This window comes from Cardiocondyla obscurior, linkage group LG03 (genome assembly GCF_019399895.1).
Source record: "Cardiocondyla obscurior isolate alpha-2009 linkage group LG03, Cobs3.1, whole genome shotgun sequence".
In the NCBI taxonomy this organism is placed as follows: Eukaryota; Metazoa; Arthropoda; class Insecta; order Hymenoptera; family Formicidae; genus Cardiocondyla; species Cardiocondyla obscurior.
The window spans coordinates 9,173,355-9,195,350 of record NC_091866.1 but is presented as its reverse complement, the minus strand read 5'-3'; the positions used below and the strand labels follow the sequence as shown (position 1 = coordinate 9,195,350).

Genomic DNA, 21,996 nt, shown 5'->3' with positions numbered 1-21,996 from the left:
CGTACATATTTTACGGATTAATGTCTTATCGGCGAGAGATAGCTCGGCACTTCCGCCTTAGCCGTTGGATACTAACGCGATCAGAATGCGTTCTCGAGCATGAACCAGGATGCCCACCTGCATTACGATACTCTTCGTGGCAAGCGATTCCGCCACGCCCATAAGGGAACTACGGCTGAACTACCGAACAAGAGCCATTTACACAAAAGGCGACGGTAATGGCGAGATTCTTAGCTAGAGTACCTACCCCAAGTTTCGGCCCCCGGAGAAAAGCTGCTCGAGTATCTATACCCTAATAATGCGTTGTTACCGGCACTTACTTAAGCGTACTTGCGACCATTAGGAATTCTAATTACTTTCGTAGCTGCCAATTCAACTAGAGAATGATCGTGTTAACCCGCGGCGAAAACGGAGCAATTCCAATAGATTCGCGTCGCGCTCTTCGAGAGAAAAAAAAAAAAAAAAAAAAAAAAAATAATAATAATAATAATTGTTTAAAAATAAAGTCTTAGAAATTATTTTTTATTCAAGTCGTTCTATCCGCTTTAAAGTCGCTAAAAATTCGCGACATGATTTCGTCGTTTTATCCTTTCATTGGTTTACCGTTACCAATACTAATACAATTTGTTAAGATAGAATTTAAATTACGATTCCATATCTGTATCTAGTTCAACGACTAAATTAAGAGATATATATATTTTTTTTTTTTTTAAGATACATTTTTTTCTGAAGAGACCCGCGGCTTCAGAAATCACATTTACGCGCGACGCGGTGTAACGTTCGTAAACGGGGACCTTTTTATGAATGTCTTTATCGGCAATTTACCCGAGCAAAATCAAACGAGCGGCGGAACCTGATCGAGCGACATGCTCCGCGGTACTTTGTCCCCTTCAACCGCGAAAACAATTCCGACGGAAATGTTCGATAAAGGCTCGTGGTTATTTTGAAACCGCGATCAGCTAACAAACCCGGAAAGCGTTATACCCTACGGTGAGCGTACACGGTTTTATCGTCTGCGATAATCCTGCAAAATAGCATTTTCCAGGCCGCGGACAGACTCTGGCGATCCGCGCGCGGCTTACAATGGTGTCCGGCACGGCCGGCCGGGCATTACTTTCCTCAAATTCTCAATATGACATCCTTTATTTCAGCTAAACCGACCGGAAGGAGCTTGGCCACCGGCCAGGATCGGAAATCATTCGGCGCCATATTGAGCTAACGAAACTTTATTCCGGCCGTATGGCACCATCTCCGTCCGCAACTGTTAATCCTGCTCTATTTTCTAACAAACGTCTACCTCGTCGACGGTACGGGCGACGATGAGAGGATTATCGAAACTGGATTAAGCAATGCTTTCCTAGAAATCGCCTCGTTATACGCGTAAAGATAATCGACGCGACGTGTTATAAAAGCTCTGCTCGTTATTGAAGATAGTATCGAATATGTTTTATCGATCCTCAAAACACTATAATCAGAATTTCTTTAATTAATTGATGATTTAAATAATTTACTTTTAAATGTTCGGGGGAATAAACTTTATTTGAAAATAAAACAGTTAAAATTTAAATCTGCTTGTAATAATTTAAATATTTACATATATGTTTTATTAAAGTTATAATAATTAAATTTTATTATTAAATTTTTATCGGCATTAAATAAAATTCTTTTCTCTTAATAAATTTATTTTTAGCGAAATTAGATAAAGGTGTTGAGTGAAAAATATCGTTGTCAGAGTATAGAAATTACGTTACTGTTAACGCAATAGATGTATCATGGACACTATCTGTGCGGTCACACATCGCAGCCAAATAGTTTTCGGGTGGTAATATATTTCCGTCCTCGGGATATTCGAAATAGTTCAACGCCGTTATTACGTGGAGATGAATTTCTCCCGGCACGGCGTGCAATTTACGGCTTATAGATTCGACCGTACTTATTTTATCATAATATACAGATTCTTGAGAGATTGATAGTGAATGTATCGCTTTGCTTGCAGCTACACAGGAAATATTCGTATTTAATGTATAAAATTGGAAATGTAAAAACGCCGGAAACAGAATTAAACTACATTTCCCGATAATCTGTAGCTATACAATATGTATTTATACGTAACGATTAGGTAAATCTCTGAATCTCATTCTGTTGTTGTTGAAAGCTGCTATTATCGGTAATCCTGACTATGGATTGTAAGGAAATTGGAAGTAGAGCATCATGAAAACTTAGGAAAACTAACTGTCGGTGATTAAAAAATATGTATATAATAGTAATAATAATAATATATGTATATATATACTTCTTACATTACAGAAATTAAAAGTTTCGCATATTCAGCGACGCCTCGTTAATTCGTCACGATGACGGTTTTGTGCCGCACATTACTAATAAATCGTCGGCTCGAGGGATGCACATTTCACTTTCCGCAAAGTCGTATCGACAACGACGTGTGTGATTGCGAAATAAAAGTGGGGCACGGGGCCGGGAAAGATTCAACTGTGATTTAATTGCTTGCATATCGCGGTATCGACACCCGCTTCGCCAATCGATCTTTTTTTTTTCCGATCTGTAAGTTCGAAACTAATTAAAAGTTAACTGCTACGGATTTTGTTGGTTGTAGCTGGTAATTTCTCCGCACTGAATGCACCGCATTTGCACTCGCTTTACTGAAAATCCTGTATTGTTTTTCAGATATATGCATATATTAAAAAAAATTTTTTTTTAATTTTTTTTTAAAGCTTTAGAATGTTTTTTTTTTTTAACGATAATATACATTTATGTTTTGCCAACCCGTTCGTTACAATTAAATTAATGTCTTTTAATTCCGACATTCTGCTCTTGAAGTTCGCTCTTCAACAATTTGATTGCGTTACACGGGTTGCTGTTGTCAACTCGCAAGATATTCTCATTGGCACCAGATTCGCGCTCGGGCCGCTCGTTCTAGCGCAATGTCTAACGATTACAAAATTACGTACACTAGATTTATTCTGCTTCAAGCGGAAGCACGGCAAGCTTAGTCGCCGGCCGCTTAAACTCGCCCTCTTTTCGTCGTCAGAGTCACGGTGCGAACTATTACGTTCGAGCGATTGATCGACGGTGACGGTAGGATTCCCTTTTCATCTTCGTCCATTTAATAAAGACGCTGAGCGAGGTGACGCGAAGCGGATCGAAAAACAATAGTCGACCTTTCAGCCGCATTCTTGGCACGCGATGCCCGTGAAATTGTGGCGACAAATTGAGCCTTCTCAGGAACGAAAGATTCTTCCCCAATGTTGCGCCCTTTCGTCGTTTCGCCTTCCATCGCGATCCGCATCGACTCTCTGAAAAGGGAACGATCTCACTTCCATTTTCACAGACTTCTTTTAAGCGCTTCGTCTTTCCTTCTCTTTTCCGGAACCGCGCGTCGCCACTTTTCACGATTGACGCCGTCGCCTATGTCGTTACCTCTACAAAGTTAGACCTTCCACCAGCGCAAAATTAAAAAACATTAAAAATAACTTTAGTGCTATTTATCAGCAAATGACAATCAAAGCGGGAAGGTCCATCTTCGCGTTAAACTAGCTTTCAGGAATTTTATATTAATATTAATATAAATTAATAATTTTATCTACTCTCGTTTAATTTACAATTTCATTATTCTGTGTAATATCATTATTGCTGCATTAAATCGTGAAATATTTTGTTGAAAAAATGAAGTAAAATTAGAAATGTAGTACTTTTAATAAGACAGTTGAGACATACGGAATTTAATGAAATAAAAAAAAATAAAATAAAATAACAGAGTTGAGAATTGGTAAAAGAAAAGAAAAGACGTTATAAGATAGGAAGTAAGACTGAGAATGGGACGCTGTGATAGATGGAACAGAAACAAGAAGAGAGACGATCGGCAGAATTGTTCGATTTTTCTCTCTTGGGCCTTTCTTTTCTTAGCTTCATTAACTTTGCGATAATTGGCCACGCTCGTAACTGGCGAGGCCACCTTTGTTTCTAATAACATTAGCACTTAAAGATCAATTGCGATAAGCTTTCTGTAACTTGGACTTTGATGAATTGAGGAAAGAATGCTCTGTTAATCGAACTTTTTGAAAGATTATCCATCATGATATTTATAGATATCATAGGAAACATCTTTAGTTTGATCGGCTCGTGTGATACGCGAATTCTGATCGCTTCCTTTTATTTCATACAACGTTATATAGCGTAGGAAGGAGCGTATTTTTCATTGCGCATTAATTACCGTTTAAACATGCATTAACGCGACAAGCTGCTCATTCGAAATTCCAGCCGGAACAAAATATTTATTGACGTTAATCACGCTTTAACGCGGGTTTAATCGATAATGAAACGTAACTATGACGTTTTGCGTTATAACGTCCTTTTCCTTTTATCGTGTACGTATTTAACTATGCACGTATTCCATCGTAAAATTCGTGCCTGGCAGCCTGTCAAGCCCCTTATTAATATTTATGAGAAAGTATAGCGAAATCGCGGCTCCCGGCAAAACGCTAAAGCGCTTTCAATCGCGCGGCATGGAGTGTCCGCGCGCGGAGTGCGGCGTTCGGGATTAAAGTATTAAAAAGCTTGACACCGGCGGAAGTAACGTAAACCGCAAAAATTCAATAAACATGACTTTACTGTCGTGACAAAAATTACATTACCCGAGCGAATCGACGCGCGCGGCGCGCGGCGAAATTGAGATAAATCGCGCGCGTCTCGCAGAAAGCCGTACGAAGACAATATATTCCGAGCGAAATTTATATCTTTTATCGGGGGATAAAGCGCTGGCAAACAAACAAAGCGGATACGAACGTATATAAGACTGACGCCTGCGAGAAAATGGAGGCAACAACTATTTCTTACAGCATCTTTCGCGGAATACGAATTTCTCATTTTCGAAGCAACGCTTGCCCAATAATTAAGAAGCAACGGTGTCGATCTAGAGATTCACGAAGCGCCGGCTTCGGCGTGATATATCATTCAACGGTATCCTGCTAAATTCTGGAAACACCTCCCGTCTGGAATCTCACGGCAACGTCTTTCAAAACATAGACAATTGATTCCCCGATACAGTCGCGATCGCCTTCCCCGCGCGGCGTCCAACCGCAGATATCTCGGTAGGATTATCTTGATCCAGTTTTCCCTAGAAACCATCCACTCATGTATTTCACTTCCTAATCCAGCCGTATGATTTGCACAAGGTTCCATCCTGGGCCCTGTGTGCACGAAGGATTTCTAGCGGTAGTCTAGTTTGACCCACGGGCTGCTGCGCGAACATCGCCAAAACTGGAACGTCCCAAAACTCTGACAAATTGAATACGCTACGTCACGGGCAAGGCACCAGCCATATTTGCATTGCCGACCGGCCTGGATGGCATTAATTTGCCGGTGGGATAGCGGAACAAAGTTCCTGAGACGCACTAAACTAAACCTAGCGGTCGCTTATCAAATTGAATACTTGGCAAGATGTTACGTACGGGTGCGCGTTTTATTCAGGCGAACCAACCGCTCTCGGCGTTTATTACCGACGGTGAGCGATACCAATTAATAGTTTTGACTGACAATGAGCTTTGCCCCGCGGTGGCCGTTTGATCATCTTTTTCGCTAACGAGTTTTCTTCGTTCCGCGCCGCTGCACGCCAAAAATACGGAACGTGTTGCCGCACGGCGTGAGAGTAATTGGATTTACTTCTGTACCGAGTCTCGCGCGACAGCGCTTTATGATAATCTTAGTAATTGCATCTCTTAATGGACGCGCCGGATAAATTTGCGTTTAATGGATTCGCGGGTGCCTCTTTAATTTTCAAAGAAACCACGCGTAATTTCTAGCACTTACCTCGCGATAAATGCGCGAACGGCCGACGGGGGTCTCTCGCTGTTTTAGAATCCGACGGTTTCACGGTTGTACTTAGTAAAAAAATATACTCGATCATTATTACGCGTTTATAGTTATTAATGCCGCTTGCTGGAATTACGGCGATACTCAGTTTAATACGAGTTAATTTTTCATCGCGTTAAAGCGCAGCCGGCGTGCTCGGCGAATATTCCGAATTCTATTCCTGGCGAAGTACCGCTATTCTTGATTAATTTATGAACCTCACGCATTTGTTACAAATTTATAATGAAATCGAGACGCGTATGACGTTGTTATCAGTTGACTTATGTTACGCGCGAGCCCACTTCGCGTTAATATAATATTTTCTATTTTTACGACGTTATCGTCCGCGACTCCGGTCGAAAGGACATTAGTTTGGGCATCCGTGCGAAAACTAATTAGTGAACGCTAATTAGCTGCCTAATGTCCCAGCTAGCCGGGCTACTCGGTAATGGTTAAGGAACTTCCGTACGCCGGAGGTAACGTAAATTCGTTATGCTGCATGTGCACGGCTTAACTTTCAACGCACGTTTGCGACAAACGAAAACTACGGACTGCCCATCCGTCTCGCGATACTCCCTTTCCATCGTTTTCGCCGACTTCTTTCGAGATTCCTTTTTCTCTTGCCACCGCTAACGTCAATGAGAAACGACTTGACCGAGTACGTGACGGCCGCGAAATTGATTCACGGGGGGTGAAAAGGCTATATTGCCTTACCGGTGCCGAGGGAAGAAGGACACAACGTCGAAGCTTGAGTAACAATCGAAATCGGGAACCGGCGTATCCGTTCGTGGAGAATTGTTTCGTGAAATTTTTGAAATTTTTACGGAGTATCGTATCTCAATGTTATTCCACCCGCCGTCTTTGGCGATTGATTCCATTTCGCGTTTCCCTCTCACGTCCAGTATTTTCGTCCGTTCATTTCAAGTTATTTTCATTTCCAGAGTAATGGGGAATTCAAAAACGCGCGGCGGTGGGGGCTAAGCTCATTGCGGAAAACAGTGCCTTTAATTAAATTCAGACTACGCGGCAGGAGAAAGAATTAAACGCGGAGACTTGACGGTGCGGCGAGTTACTTTTGCGAGAATAGCCGTGGCTGAGAAAATTTCTTTCATGTAAAATTATAAAAGAGAAACACGGAGTATTTAGTAGGATGGTTGACGGCGTTAATGATGATTCGCTCGTTGCTCAGTTGACTCGAAACGGCACGATGTCCCGAAGTAAAAGCGATTGAGAGTACTTGTCAGTGCGAGAGAGGATAGAAACGGTTGCTGGTCCAAATCTGTCCACGGTAGACAAACGTCGCGGTGGCTTTCGATGCAAATGATTCATTCGTCTGTCGGTGGTGCTCGGCGTAAGCTGACGGCGTTCAATCGAGGTAACGAGAGTAAATTGCGAATAAAGCGATACTCGTTTCTCTTCTTCCGTAAAATGAACATTACGATATTTTTTCGAGCGGATACTTAACAATGGCTTAATGAGAACAGGGCCAGATGTAAATAACTCAATTATGAATGATGGGGCGACTCTCTTTTTAACGGCGCTTTAATTCTGTCGGTCGGGATTCTTCGGGATGATCGTGGAGGAATTAATAAGCGACTCGGAATTAGTGACGTGTTGCACAATTTTATATTTCGTCTTTTAACACACTCGATTTTTAAACGGTTCGACATTTACCGTGAGAAGCGATGTGTAAAGATCGTTGAATCTGCACACGCCGGGCAGAAAATTTAAGGAAATTCCAGAACAGCGCTTACATCAACATTTTACGCGGTCGAAATCGTGACTGTTATTTTCTCATAAAACAATGAAATAATAGTCTCGCGAATTTATTTCGTCAGTTTGTGATTTTATTTCGTCAATATTATTCTTTCGTTATTACAAAAATCTTTCCTCGTTTTACTATTAAAAAAAAAAAAATATATATATATATATAATATTTTGTTATTTTGTATAAAAGATATTATTCTTTTAAAATTGTTTTCAAAATTTTATTGAAAATCGACGTTTAAGAATTGTAACGTGTTGCTTTTTCGACAGATAAAACCAGTTTTCTCCTAATGCCATTTTCAGATTCCGATTTTCGACTAAAATCTTAATTGTACGAGGTGTAAAATAGTATTTACTCCGTTTTCTGATAATCTTTTCAAACATCCATTCAAGCATTTACTACCGTCACTTCTGTTATCGCCCACCTAACTATTTCTACGTTAGAAAAGCTATGTCATCTGCGCGTATAAAAACAGAAAATGATTCGTTACGAATGCGCGAACATTGCGCTACTGTTTACTGATGTTACGACCAAAAAGTTGTCTTTGTTACCAACCACGTTTTTCTCGCGGTAATATTCCTTTTATCTCCAGTTTGTTTGCCGTTCTTCTTTATCTTCTTCTCTATCTTCCACTTCATTTCATTGCCATCTAGGTGGGCAATAAAAGACATGAAAGTTTTATCTTTTCATTTACTTTTTTCTCTTTCTCTCTTCCCCTTTTTTTCCAGATCCGCTCGCGTTTGATAACCAAACACAGACGGCCGACGCGAAGCATCACTGGAGGTTCTCGTTAAAGCAGTTTAAATAATTCATCAAATTCGTTGTTGGCGCGACTCTCTTTTTAACAGCGTCTTAAGGTCATTGATCGAGATTTTCCGGGATGATAGTGGAGAAATTAATAAATCGCGACTCGGTGTTAGTGACGTGTTACACAATTCTATATGTACATCTGTTTCATTTTTGTTCTTGAGAATTACTTCTTTTTTTCCTTTTCTTTTTTTTTTTTTTTTTTACATGTCATATTGAGGTGAGTGTTTTTTTGATCTTATAAGCTTGGGAATAATGTCCACAGTTGTCTGCTCCCGCGTTGCTAATAATTTTTTTTTCTCAAAGTAACTTTCTTGCGCATTGATTTACAACTCTTCCGATTGTCTGGCGATTCCCACGAGGCCTACTGGGTTGTAACTTTCTCAAAGGGTCTTTTGCCTCTACTCAATACTTAAAATAACTAGCAAAGTTTTGAGGAAAAAGTTACGAGAATATTTTGCCTTTTTTTTTCCTCGCTTCCCAACTTGTACGCAATTTGAATTATTCAAGCATAGTTGAATCTCGATGAACATTCATAGCGATCACGATGTACTTGATAAGATGTTGAGATTATGCATGTAAATCTTAAGTTTATGCATAATACTAAACATAAATTTTCGATTAAATCGTAACATTTATATTACTATTTATGGTTAAATTAATTTATCAATAATGCACAAACTACTGATTTAATTTCTTTGTTTTTTACAGATCTCTACGAAAAGAATATTTTTAATTGTACAATTAAATTTTTCAAATCACTTTATTTGAAGAAGTTTAGTAAAAATATCTAACAATATCGATCATGTAAATTATTTAAAGCCAATTGAATCAAATTTCTCTCCGCGGATAAAGGTGAAATATCAAAGATAAATTTTAATCTCTCCTTCTTTTACTTTTTAATTGCTTGTTATGACTAATATTAAATCAATGTTTATTACAAGATATTTAATATGACCATTAACTGTAATGTAAGCAAAAACATTATTTACTCTGGCAATAAATGAATCGCTGTGCTCGCCATAATAGAATTGATAGGTACTTAATTGCTAAATTACGATGCAAATTCTCATGCATCTCTATTAAGCTAAAATTATCGTTCGTAGCTACGTTTTCCATGCAATAATTATTACTCACCAACTATAATGAGACGAACAGGATGACCGATGGGTGGGGTCGTGGATATTTGGCACTCATAGATACCAGAATCCTTTCGCTGCGGATATCGTATTCTCAGAATCCATTCTTCTGTATGAAATTTGTGCATTGCCTCGAAACGCTGATCGCTCGTGTAGGTGTAAGTGCCTACTGTCAGCAGGTGAATGTCACGATGCCTCACCCACGAAATCTAAGAAAAAAGACAGCCAAATCTCGATTCGTCTCTTTAACACGTGAAAAGAACAATTTATTTTCGAATATTGCATTTCATATCCTTTTACCGCGATTTAAATAGAAGGAGGCTTGCAGCCAGCTAAAAGTGTTTTCGCTATAAATCTGCGGCTAACAACGGGCTGACGAAAATATGTCGGTTTCTGCAATCTAAATGCAGAAATCTTGAGTTACCGCGCGTGGTGCGCGTATTGCTAACTATCACCGCTCCTCACGCCCTGTTGCTCGTAAGATTGGACGATAAAACTTTATACTCTCCCTTTTCCTGGCCCCCGAGAAATTTACGAGTGCAGTAGATTCGCCGCAGCTGGAATACTTCATGTCTTTGTTTAATGCTATATAACCCCGTGATGTATGGCTACAATCTCGGCCCAACGACGACTTCCTCGCACTGCAATTATTTATAGGCGAATAGGCGCGGCGAATTTGTTCACTTAGTTTCTATTAGAAATTATGAAACGCAAACGTAATAGACCCGCGTGACGTATGGCGTAAAAATATATCCGTCGCGTAAACTTTGTATAATTCAGTAAAATGTCGGTAAATGTTAGATCGTGCTTAACTGCGTTAGCAGCGGTTAAGCTGCCACGTTAGTAAATTTTGTCAAAATAGCGACGCGAACGAAGGTAAAATTGCCGCCACGTCAATACGATAATAGTACACTGAACCTAGGAGGAGAGTAAGGTGTAAAGTGACGCTCGCCAAGTTTGAATAATGCCGGGAAGTTCTTCAACCCGTTAATTAGACCAGAATCCAGCCGATAATTCGGAACCATCATAACATTCGTAACCTGCGCAATTTTCCCACATGTCGGAAATTACATTCTAACGACAAACCTGGCGCTTTAATAACTTCAACGATTTTTGCTACTTTAACAGATTACATTAGTCTGGAAACTCAGGGAAAAGCGTGCACTTGCCTGATTCATATGCAATTTCGCGAGAATTGTATTCGCTAAACTGCTATAATATTTTTGCAACGGTTACCTTGAATAGAATATCGCTAACTGATTCTCATTTCGTTGAATACCCGGGCATTTATCAACGTAAAAATAATAAAAGTAGATGATTTTAGTTAATTATTCTTAGGTCTATTTAACTCAAATGTTGTAAATCAATTTATTAGCTTATTAAATATACTCGGTAATCTATCTACCTTTGTTTTAATGTCTACATGCAAAACAAAGCTTTATATATCACAGAAATTGTTTTCGCAAAGCTTAATTAATGTAACTTACGAGGTAAAGTGAATTCTTTTCTAAATCTTATAAACAAAAAATTCGTGAGACGCCTGAATTAACTGTTGATCGATATTAATAATTCCGTTTAATTTTACCGCTTAAAAACGACACAGATTAATTCTCTCGTTTGGTTTTAATAATTGCATAAATGTGTCAATTATTAAATCGGCGATTTTCAGGTTTAATTTAATTTTAATATACTTATTATGCTATTTAATATACTTATTATGTATACTTATTATGTTACAGGCAAAGACGGTCGTCGCGACTTCCCATCCCCTCTTCGCGCCTCTCCCGCGCCGCACTAGAAGTCCCTAGCGCGTCGACCAATCACAGCGCTCCGTGAATCGCCTGATCGTTCACAGCCTACGCGTTGCCCGTCGCGCAGTAGAGACGGTACGCCGGCCACGCGAAGAGCATCGGCTCTCTTTCGAGACGGATATCGAGGTACATATCTGCGTGTGCTTTACGTATATGTAGTCGGGCGACGATACGGCGTGCATCGAAATCCTTCGATCTAAGGCCCGAGATCTCTGACGGTCGTTCTTATTACGGAGCTTCGAGCGCGAGCACGTGTTAATCGCTCCGGACTTTCTCGTACTTTCTATCGCGGATAGCACAGTCTCGTATACGACAAGTGTCGACGTCGTGGACACGGGAATGAACAATCATTTTTCGTACAACTGTATTATTCAACTCATCGTTCTGTGTGTTGCTTCATGCCTCGATGTAGTGCTCCGGGACGAAAAAGTTACGCAGCAAGCGCATTACGCACGAAGCGTTCGACCTGATACAAACATTCGGTGTTCATTCTGCCGACGAGAATGGACCGGACAATCAAAAGTAACCTCGGATTACATCGCAGCCGTACGCGTACTTGTGTCGAGACCGGAAACTTAAAGGACGTGTGTTAATCGCTCCGGACTTTCTCGTACTTTCGACCGCGGATAGCACAGTCTCGTATACGGACAAGTGTCGACGTCGTGGACGCGGGAATGAACAATTATTTTTCGTACTACTGTATTATTCCATTCATCGTTCTGTGTTTTACTTTGGGCCTCGATATACATAGTGCTCCGGGACGAAAAGGTTACGCAGCAGGCGCATTACGCACGGAGCGTTCGACCTGATATAAACACTCGGTGTTGTTTATTCCGCCGACGCGAATGGACCGTAGAATCAAACGTAACCTCGGTTTACATCGTAGCCGTACGCGTACTTGTGTCGAGATCGGTAATTTAACGGACGGGAGTGTCGTGGACTATCTCGCGTGTGACTTGTGGAAGGATGACTACACGTCCCATCTGAGAGGAGGAGCAGGCTCGGGACGGGCATCCTGCATCGGCGGAGCAACTCTTAAGTAAGCATAAACTTTTTAAATAAAATCTTTATTAAATAAAACTGTTATCTTTTTTTTTATTAATTGTATTAACTAATTTACATGTGTGTATTAATATTTTTCTTTTTATGTTACAGTCACCGGCTGAATTCCACAACTCCGCTGACGCTCATGCAGATTGGTGAGTAGCATAATTTTTTTTACGTATTGAAGCTTTTCGAAAAGTAGCGCAGGCGAAGCGTGTACATGGTTTCTTTTAGTATAAAATAAATGAGATATGCTTTGTTACTTCATGAAATTGGCGCATAATATTATTTTCCATATGGCTCTGTAATAAATTGCACATGTAATGGCAGTGTTGATTGACTGCGAGACGAAACTCGTGGTGTTCACTTTGCGCTCGAATATTATCGGAAATATAAACCGCGAGAGTTCCCTATTTCCGATCTAATGCGATTGCTGTTCGAATATGCCGGCGTCGCAGTTAATATACTTTTCGTAAGAAGAAGGCGTCGCCTGTACTCGGTACGCACTTCGGAGGAAACTTTTTCCGCATAATAAAATTCACGATATGCGCGCGAGAAAGAAAAAGAGCACGGCTCCGTGCACAGCTTCGGCAGAAATATGCGAGATAAAACCCAAGAACGCAATGTGACTGCCATAACGACGATTGCTGCTCTACCTTTCCCGAATCTTTTTGCATACGCGGAACCGACTTCCAGAGTTAATATCATCTCGAGAGTGCCGCTTATTCTTACCCGCCGGAGGCGCAACTTTTTCACGTAACTTCATCGTTTTCGGCTTCCTCATATCCGACCGCTTTCTCACGAATCAGAGGCTGTGCGTAATTTCGTTCAACCCAGCAATTTTATTGACATTCTCTTACGACTCTAATACATACTCGCACGTGCGCGCTTATATACAACGAGCTCCCATATAGCGTGAGGAATGCCTTCCGTGTTACGTGAAATGATATTATACGAGTCGTACAGATTTATGGCAACATATATTTATAAAAGATATAAGGGTTTACTGTATATAAAAAAGAAAAAAAACATATTGAAATAGGTATTGAAAGATCTGATAGTAAAATGTTTATTAAAATTTAATTTTAAAAAGCAGAAAAGTTCTTGGTACACGAATCCATGATATGCGAGCCCGCGTTATTACAAAAGTTTAATGCATCCGAGTGGCGAGGCATATTAACACGATGTCGCATTATCATTAGAGTCCGTTTTAATAGAGTGTTAGCTACCGCGATTAAAGTTCAGGTTACACTTCCCTGTTGTTATATGTCGCAATAAATAAGTGCGCGATATCAACGAAAACGGTATTAAACGATACGTACGCAGCTGCGGCTGACGCAAATGCGAAGAACCGTGCTTTGCATAGAGATGAGACTCCGGGATTAAAACTGTGACCTCCCGACCGAGTCTACATGAAGACATAGTCTGACAAAGATCGTCCTTTTCTACTTAACCGCTACGATAATCCCCAAGTAGTACCGTGAACCGTTAATACTCGAGATCGAGGACGGCCGGAGGTCCCAAAGTGGAAGATAAATTCCCCGAGGGCCGTGTCCGCCTTCGAGTTAAATTTACCGTCTCGTACTCGAAACACTGATTTAACCGCGGAGGTAAAAAAAAAAAAGAAAAATTTTTACGACCCGTCGCGAGCGAAACCGACTTAACTTAATCAATAACGGAAGTTTGGATCGAGGCTTGAGACTCAGGTCGTCGCGGTATTGCAACAGCAACGACGACGATAATTACATAACCGGAATAATAGCGAGGAATTTTCATTCCGGATAATCCACGGGAAATCCCGCTATTCTCTCTCCGTGCTTTTTACTGCGACAAATTGCGTTGTAAACATCGTTCGCGATATTCGTTACATTCTCATTCTGTAATTTGCCAATTCCGCAAACAAGAGACGCAGTTTCCCCGCAATATTTCGAAAATGTCGGCGGCGCGCATCTCGGCTCGTCGCTCTCGAATCTCGTGCATTATTCGGACAAGCCTATCTCGCGTGTTTGTGGCTTGTCGATGGTTGTGTTCTCCTGCCAATACCTCGTGTCAAAATTTGAATTTGCTACTTGCAAGGCTTAGATCGTAATTCGGCGATAAGCTACCCGATAATTCCGACGTGATACGCAATTTATCGAATCAACTTTGCAACAGCTGCTAAGCGAAGATCTATCTTTTCTTTTTTTATCTTGCATTTTAAATATGGTTATTGTAAATTTAACGCGTCTTTAAGAAAGAATTATTTTCAACTCACCGTTCTGTTTCCGAGATTCTTCACTCTGCACGCCAGTTGCACGGTTTCTCCAGCCAACCCAGTAATATTGGACGGTACAGTAGTGTCGAAGTATGGATCAATTTCCGGTGTTGTGCGTTCTTGAAAGGTATCCGCCATGAAAACACGCGACTCGTACGCGATGCTTTCTGTAAAAACTATTGCAATTTCTTCCATTAATACATGAAGGCGTAGGAACGATTCAAATTAAATACAATTTAAATATTTTATATTAACACTTTCATTTCAAGTATTTTCTAAATTTCGTTCACGCCGTCGAACGTTGTTTCACGAAGAATATAACCTGTCAAGCGTCAGAAAAGAAAACTGATTACTTTAGATTGAGCGCTGCAAGGAGTGCGTGCACTCGACCGTTTATCTCAGTAATTTTAAATGGAGAAACACGATGACGGAGCCATCGGCACATTAGATCTGTGTGAACGGCTTCGTGCAGGGAACGGAGCTTCGAAAATACTATGTCGGATAGGTCGCATGTATCCTGCCCTGCACTGCGGCAAATGCAATTTCGTCCGGGCCGGGTATATATCCCATGTTCGCGGGTCGTGAGTGCACGATGTGCCACGGAGACTCATACGTGCGTGGCGGAAAAGCGAAGTCATGTCTATTTGCATAGAAGACGTTAGCAACTTGCTGCGTTCGGGATGATTATCATTCAAATCACAGTCTTTCCCGGTGGAAATAGTTTGATCGTACTGTGAATTGCCACTCGTACCCGATCGAAAATGTCTGGGGCTTCGAGCTTTAAAATGGATTCCGGCTGATTTTCGATAGGAATTGTACTGACATGCCTTTTTCGATCTGTCGGCTTTGCACGCGAATTTCACACCCGAGATTTCACGCTCCGATTATTCGTGATATGCAAATTTTTCAAACTGCACGTTGTATCGATGTCGTTTGATATTAGTTTCTATTGGCTCGATTCCTTTTTCTTGCTCGCGTCGTGAAGAGAATTAACACGAATGGAAATTCATCCAGCTATTTTGATTTTGTGGCCAGTGGTTAGATCAAGCAGGTTGAATATATTCAGTCAGTAATTAATTTGATACTAGCCATAATTTGTAAGAAAATATTTGTTATTTAGTATTTATCTAACTAGCGTTTAACCGTTATTGTAATTTTTTTTTTGTCGCATACTAATTTACTGCGCGCTTTGACCTATGTCAACGCGCTCTCGACCACCGAGTTCTCCGACCGCCAGACCCACCGTGCCGTGAGCACGTGCGTGTATGTACTTCGGCCGGCGGCTATCGCGCTGCGCGTCCACATGGCGCGGGACGCGCGGGCGACGGACGTTGACTCGGCTGGTCCAGCGGACTCTGCAGTCGAAAGCGCATTGACATAAGTCAATACGCGCAGTAGCCTGGTACGCGGCGAAAAACGTTTGGACATCTAGTTTTTCTAATTCGTTATTAGCCAGTAATTATTGTCTAGTACCTAGATAGTCATTAGATAACAATTAGGCTCAACTTCCACTCGATTAAATTGCACTAAAAGCGCAACGGCGTAAAAATTAAAAGAGGATTTTCAAATAATTTTCACGCCGCATTATTGCCTTATCACTGCGATACGGTTTAAATATGTTACAAAACCAGACATTTTCCGTTCGCGTGCTTGTTCGCGACGTAACTTTTTTTCTTTCTTTCTCGTAACAGCAACAGTTTAATCTGCGCGGTGTCTCGTACTTTAATACAATATACGTTGCACGAAGCTGTTAAACCGTTAATAAACGATACGGTCGGTTGAAAGCATGGTCTTTCTCCTGTCAGCGCGAGCACCGCGCCCGACTTTGATAAAGTGATAACGATTCCACGGTCTGTATCCTTCAGGTCGTAGACTAGAGCGAGGGAGAGAATGAGATGAGTTTTGCGAGATGAAAGGCCCAACTGAACAAGGGCGGCCGAACGGGGCACCTCTCCTAAGCTATTTACTCTAATAAGCTTGGCGAACCCTTAGGAGAAAGAGGGTCCTATGAAACTCGCAAATTAACCCCTTCCATTCCTAAGTTGCCTGGCAAAAGCCGGGGTTTAGCAGCCAGTTAAATTATTAGTATTTCTCTTGCCGTTTCGGAATGTTAAAAGTATTTTCACTCGTGTACATCCTTTCGGTGTAAAAGAGCTCCTCGTTATCCTTTCGAAGTAGCAAAGATCATTTTTTAAACAGCAAAGTCTTGCTCAAAGTAAGTCGGAATTTTTCTCTCTCTATAAAAAAATTAATTACGTCTATATTTACAATATAATGTTTTATATTTTTGAGAATTTTTAATTGTGATATTACAGTATAGAAATTTAAATTAAAAAAAAAAAAAAAAAATTACAAAGTTTTAAATGGCAAAGAGAAGGATACCGACGATTACTCGGAGCACGGTATTCTTATATACAGAATCGCTATCGATCCGCATCTTGCGCGTTTTCGTGAAACGTTAATTCAACACGCTGCCAAATTTTTCGCACTATTATGACAAAAGAAAATTTTTATCACGTAGTTTATTGAAAAAAGCTGAAGAGTATTGTTAAATTAAAATGTCACCGATTCGAGAGCATCTCGCCCTGAAAAGTTTGGAAACGTCGTTCGTTATATAATGTACAGAAGAAATACGGCCGATGGGCGAACTGCCGCCTACACGGGGAAATATCGTAGAGGGGATTTTCTAGCCGGAAAAGTCGCGCGTAATCGGCGGAATAATATTCGCGCCGTTGTTCAAACAGCCGGAACTGCTCCGGAACGGCTGAGGCGTGGGTGAATGAAGGAGAAAAATGGTCGTGAGAAAATAAAGAGAAGTTAGGAAAGCCGACGGCGTTCCGCGACGTAGACTCAAAGAAGGAGAAGGAAAGAAAGGGGGAAATCGTCGGAAGACATATGTCGCGAGAATTCCTACGCGAGCCGGTATGCGGTTGAAAAATTCCGCGGGAATGGATGTATCGGTGCCAGTCGCGACGGTTGACGATCGGGGTCGCCGGCGAGATCGTTTCTCTCGGATTTTCGATGCATGCGGAATACACCGGAGGCGCAACATTATTTACGTCTTATGCGAGCGTTGGCAACTCCACGGATTGGAACCCCTCGCTGCGCTTTGGCTGCAATGCCTCGTGAGAAACGCCTGCCGCCAGAAAGAGAGATCTGCGTCACTCGTTGCCGAATGTGGAGAACGTTCTTTATATGAGATGGCTCTTTGCCGTGAAACGTATTGCCGAGGCTTCGTTATTCGAACGAAACAAGTTATTCGCCCCAGAACTGAATAGAATATTCAAAATTAAACAGTAGGTTTTAATTTAAATGTATTAATATAAATCATATTAGCAATCAATTTACTCCGATTGTAATAATTGCATTGGGATAAAATAATAATACTTAATATTGTTTAATTTTTATGTTGCAAAGCAAAATTAGTGAAATTTTGTTGCAGCAGGCTACTTCCGCTTTCTATGCATTATCTCAAATTTGTAATATTTCGCAAAAAGTAAAGTAGCTCCCTTAGCAGTATTCTCATAATGGCCAACAGCGCTGAAATAATATTCGCTTCGTCTTTAAAGCATGCTTGGCACGTTTGATTGGAAAATAACAAAGTTAAAAATTAGAAATTATTGCAAAGAGAATCGAGCGTAAATAAGATAAAATATTTACGAATATTTTTCTTTTACACTTATTTACTTACAGCTATTTTTTAAATCTGTTTTAAGTGCACTGTATAAAGCAAACGCGTACGAACAGTTTTCTTTTTTTTTTTTCCATTATGCTGCTCTAATAATTTACGTTGTAACAACAATTTAATTTGAATATAAAATATATACGTCGTTTATTAACACGTAAAAATTTAATGCTTAAATTTTATAATTTATTTTATTTTTACAAGAACATAATAATTCGTTTAAATTAACGGTGAATAATTTTCGGTATTAAATATCGCAGTAAAGATTTCGTAAAAAGTATCTCGCACACGGTGCCTTGAGAAAGAGAGTCCCCGCCAGAGGAAGTCGTAAGACGACTGGAAAGATCCCGTGGGAATAATATCCACCCTTCGTTGTTCAAACAACTAGGACAAGAGGTTGAGACGAGGATAGAGGTTGGTGGTTGGAAAAAGAAGCAAAAAGCGGAAGGCAAAATGGAGAAGTCAGAGACGTGCAGCTTCGGGTACAATAGAACATCATCTACGAAGATGTTAGCAAAACATACATCGAACGAATTCCGCGACGAAGTGTGACATACCGGGAAAAAAGGTTCTTTCAAGACGTTTACGAAAAGATTACTAAAGCAACTATGAGTGATATAATAACATCTTACATCATAAATATACGACCGGTACTTCCAACAGCGATAAAAATCAAATTAACAATATTGTAAAATACGTATCGTATCGATATATCAGCGATAATATTAGATAAACTAAGTCTAGAATTTAAAAGAATATCAAAGAATAATACGTCGAAGAGATTCCGTAATCACAAACGTTTGAGGTGTATGAAATATACATTTTAAAAGCCCGTTCTAAAGCGCGGTATTACTTTAGATATTGTTTGAAACTTAAACGTATTGCGTATAGTCGGTTAGCGAGGATCTGTGAACTACTCAAGTAGGTTATATCATGAAAGATTATCGAGAAAGAAGAAACTGTCGTTGGAAGAAGTCGTTGAACGACTTGGCGGGGCCACGCGGGAATAACGTTCTCTCTTCTCTTGCGTCGGCGGGGAAAAGCGCGGCTAGACGGAAGAGTCTTGCGAAAAGGTCTCGAGGTACGGATACGAAGGAATGTCCCGGATGCATGTACGTACATACATCGAGAGTCTCGAAAGCTGCAGTAGAAATTCTATGAAAACAGACGTTGACGATCGAAGTTGATGGATGCACCCGCCGTCCCCCGCATCCGTGCATTTTAGGGTTCGCCGCGAGGCCGAAAGTCTGGCTGGCTACGCGAGAAGAATGCATCGCGAGCGAATGCCACTTGCGAGTAAGTCTCGCGTGATTCTGCATCAGTGACGTGGTGAATATCGGCTCTTTTCCTCTGTGAAATACGCCCGAGTTCCCCTATGCGGCGGCGCAGTGCCGCATACGTGGCAAACATAATAGAATTTTTGATTTCCGAAACGAGAGAAGGGATTTTCGTCAGAACGCTTTGTCAGAAATTCCGAAGTTTTTCGAGTCAGCGTGACGAGAAGCACGGAGCTTGCAAAAAGCTGGAATAAAATAAAATGCATTATTGCGTAAGAATATTTGCGTTAAAATTATCGTGCTCCGCGTGGAATTTGCAATAATTTCTAATGCGTTGCTTCTTTTTTTTTTTTTTTTTTTATTTAATTTGTAAATAATGTTGGCACAGTACATTAACGCTACAGAAATTTTCTTTTCCAAGTGATGGATGAGAAATGATATTATCGCGGAGACTAGCCTGTTTGTCGATTTAATGTGCGAAATTGCACTATGCCGCTATGGAATTTCATTAGACTTCCCAGCAAGTTGAAGCTATGCGTAATATTGGCACGGAAGATATATCGAAGGAATCATTTAAATGATGTCTTCTGATTCTAAAGACAGGCGCTTTATACTTTTTTTAAATAATAATTACCTCTGCTTATTAATTTAAGACCGTATAAATATTCATTGTGTACGGAAATTCGCGTAAAAATAAGAAACGCTATTTTTTCGTTTATTTTTTTTATCAACATATTACGGATACCCTTGCTTCAATAAAAGGGGAAAAAAAATACCCGGGAAAAAGTAGCGAGGCTATTTCAACAGTTCTTCCCACGATTTCTCAAAATATAGTTTCGATAAAGTTCCTTTAGCGCAACAACATCGGGAATCGATATGTTCCTTTCAGTGTCGAACGCTAGTCGGGATCTAATTTCGTTCTTGTGCAGCGACCGTTTTCGAATTCGAGCCTCGCGGATATTATCGTAATCCTTGCATCAGGATATCGTTCGATGTTTGGTCGTAGGGCATTGGAACACATCTAGACCTTTCTGTACCCATGTCCTTCGTGCGGTTGCGAGTGTCTACAAATAAGCACATCGTGATATTGAGATCGAGCATGCACCGGTAATGCACCGTGATCGTCGCCGTTGTCGCCCTTCTCGTTGTCGTCTTCGTCATTGTCATTGCCGCTTGCGTTATCCTCGCTCGCACAGCGTTCGAAGCAACCGACATCGTCCACAGCTTCTCGCTATTTCCTGCAGTTCGCTACTGTCGTACTAACAGTAAAATGCAAATAGTCTGGTGTAAATGTGGCGGAATAGCTTGAAGCGCACGTCGGCTGTTTACGAAACCGCGCACTTACTGTTCGGTTCTCTCCAGCGAAAAATAACACCGACGGCAGGCTGATGGCCCGCGTTTTACACCGTCGCGAACTTTTCTACGTGGCCCGGCAAAATTTTCTCCAGCTGTTAAGGACACCCGAAATCGCGAGAGACGCGAGTAGAGTAGAGGTGCCTGGCAAAAATTTCAAGCGGCAGTTCTCGAGCGCGATCGTGGAGGCACGCTGCAAATCACAGTTCCCGGTTATTCGATTATATTAGATTAATATCGCGCGGCGTGTATCCCCGCTATCTCGCGGGTATCTCTCGAGCGTGTCGCAAAACTTGAACGATAAAACTTGACGCGAACAATCATTTAACATATGCAGCCCACGCATTCCGTTGCGTACAAAATAACGATAACGTTATCCGCGACTATTGTGACGTTCTTTCGTACGTTTACAACGAAGAAAATATTACCGTCAAAATATTATTCAGCTCACGTTTTTGCGGAGAGCGGAGGAAATAACACGGCGTCGAGGACAAATAAAAAGCAATGTCCTGATGGAGTATGCAGATGCACCGATTGCGTTACGTTTCTACTCAGTTCTTTGTTTTTTATTCCAACCAAACGCGGCATGGCCGTTTGGATTTAACCTAGTTTTACGAGGAAAAGGGCAGTGCCCAGAATCACTAGGGAATACTCCGCGAGATAGGATATAGTTATGATAAAAGACGTCACGGAAGAACGGGGTGGTTATAAAATAATTTCATTTCTCTCGCGTAACTTCGAACATTTATACAACAAGAGCGTGTGTACGTAGGACGTCCCGGCTAAATGCGATTCTTTAATCAATTTGAAATAACTTTTCTCGAGTGAAAAAAATTTTTAATAACTGTTCTCATTTTTCTTACAAATTTCTTTTTTTTTTCCTCCATTGGAAACGATATCACACGCGCACGTATGTCGAGACAATATTAGTAATAAATTTGGACTTGAATTATTGTTGCGGCAAAGTTTAATTAATATTATTTAAAGAAA

General features: G+C 40.7%; 2 protein-coding genes across 5 annotated transcripts in view; one reads left to right on the top strand and one right to left on the bottom strand.

Annotated features, from left to right (window-relative positions):
• The window catches only part of Tsl (membrane-attack complex domain containing protein torso-like), a 192,467-nt gene that overhangs the window by 137,495 nt on the left and 32,976 nt on the right, over positions 1-21,996 (top strand). The window contains exons 10-11 of the transcript XR_011547778.1: positions 11,322-12,432; positions 12,549-12,592. The gene's annotated coding sequence lies outside the window, so the exon portion shown is untranslated. The remainder of the gene's footprint in view (positions 1-11,321; positions 12,433-12,548; positions 12,593-21,996) is intronic.
• The window catches only part of LOC139113924 (zwei Ig domain protein zig-8-like), a 53,161-nt gene that overhangs the window by 13,575 nt on the left and 17,590 nt on the right, over positions 1-21,996 (bottom strand). For all 4 annotated transcript variants that reach the window (XM_070675378.1, XM_070675380.1, XM_070675376.1 and 1 more), the window contains exons 3-4: positions 14,692-14,867; positions 9,581-9,791 (exon numbers count right to left, since the gene is read on the bottom strand). In XM_070675378.1, the coding sequence (XP_070531479.1) occupies positions 9,581-9,791; positions 14,692-14,867 (387 nt within the window). The remainder of the gene's footprint in view (positions 1-9,580; positions 9,792-14,691; positions 14,868-21,996) is intronic.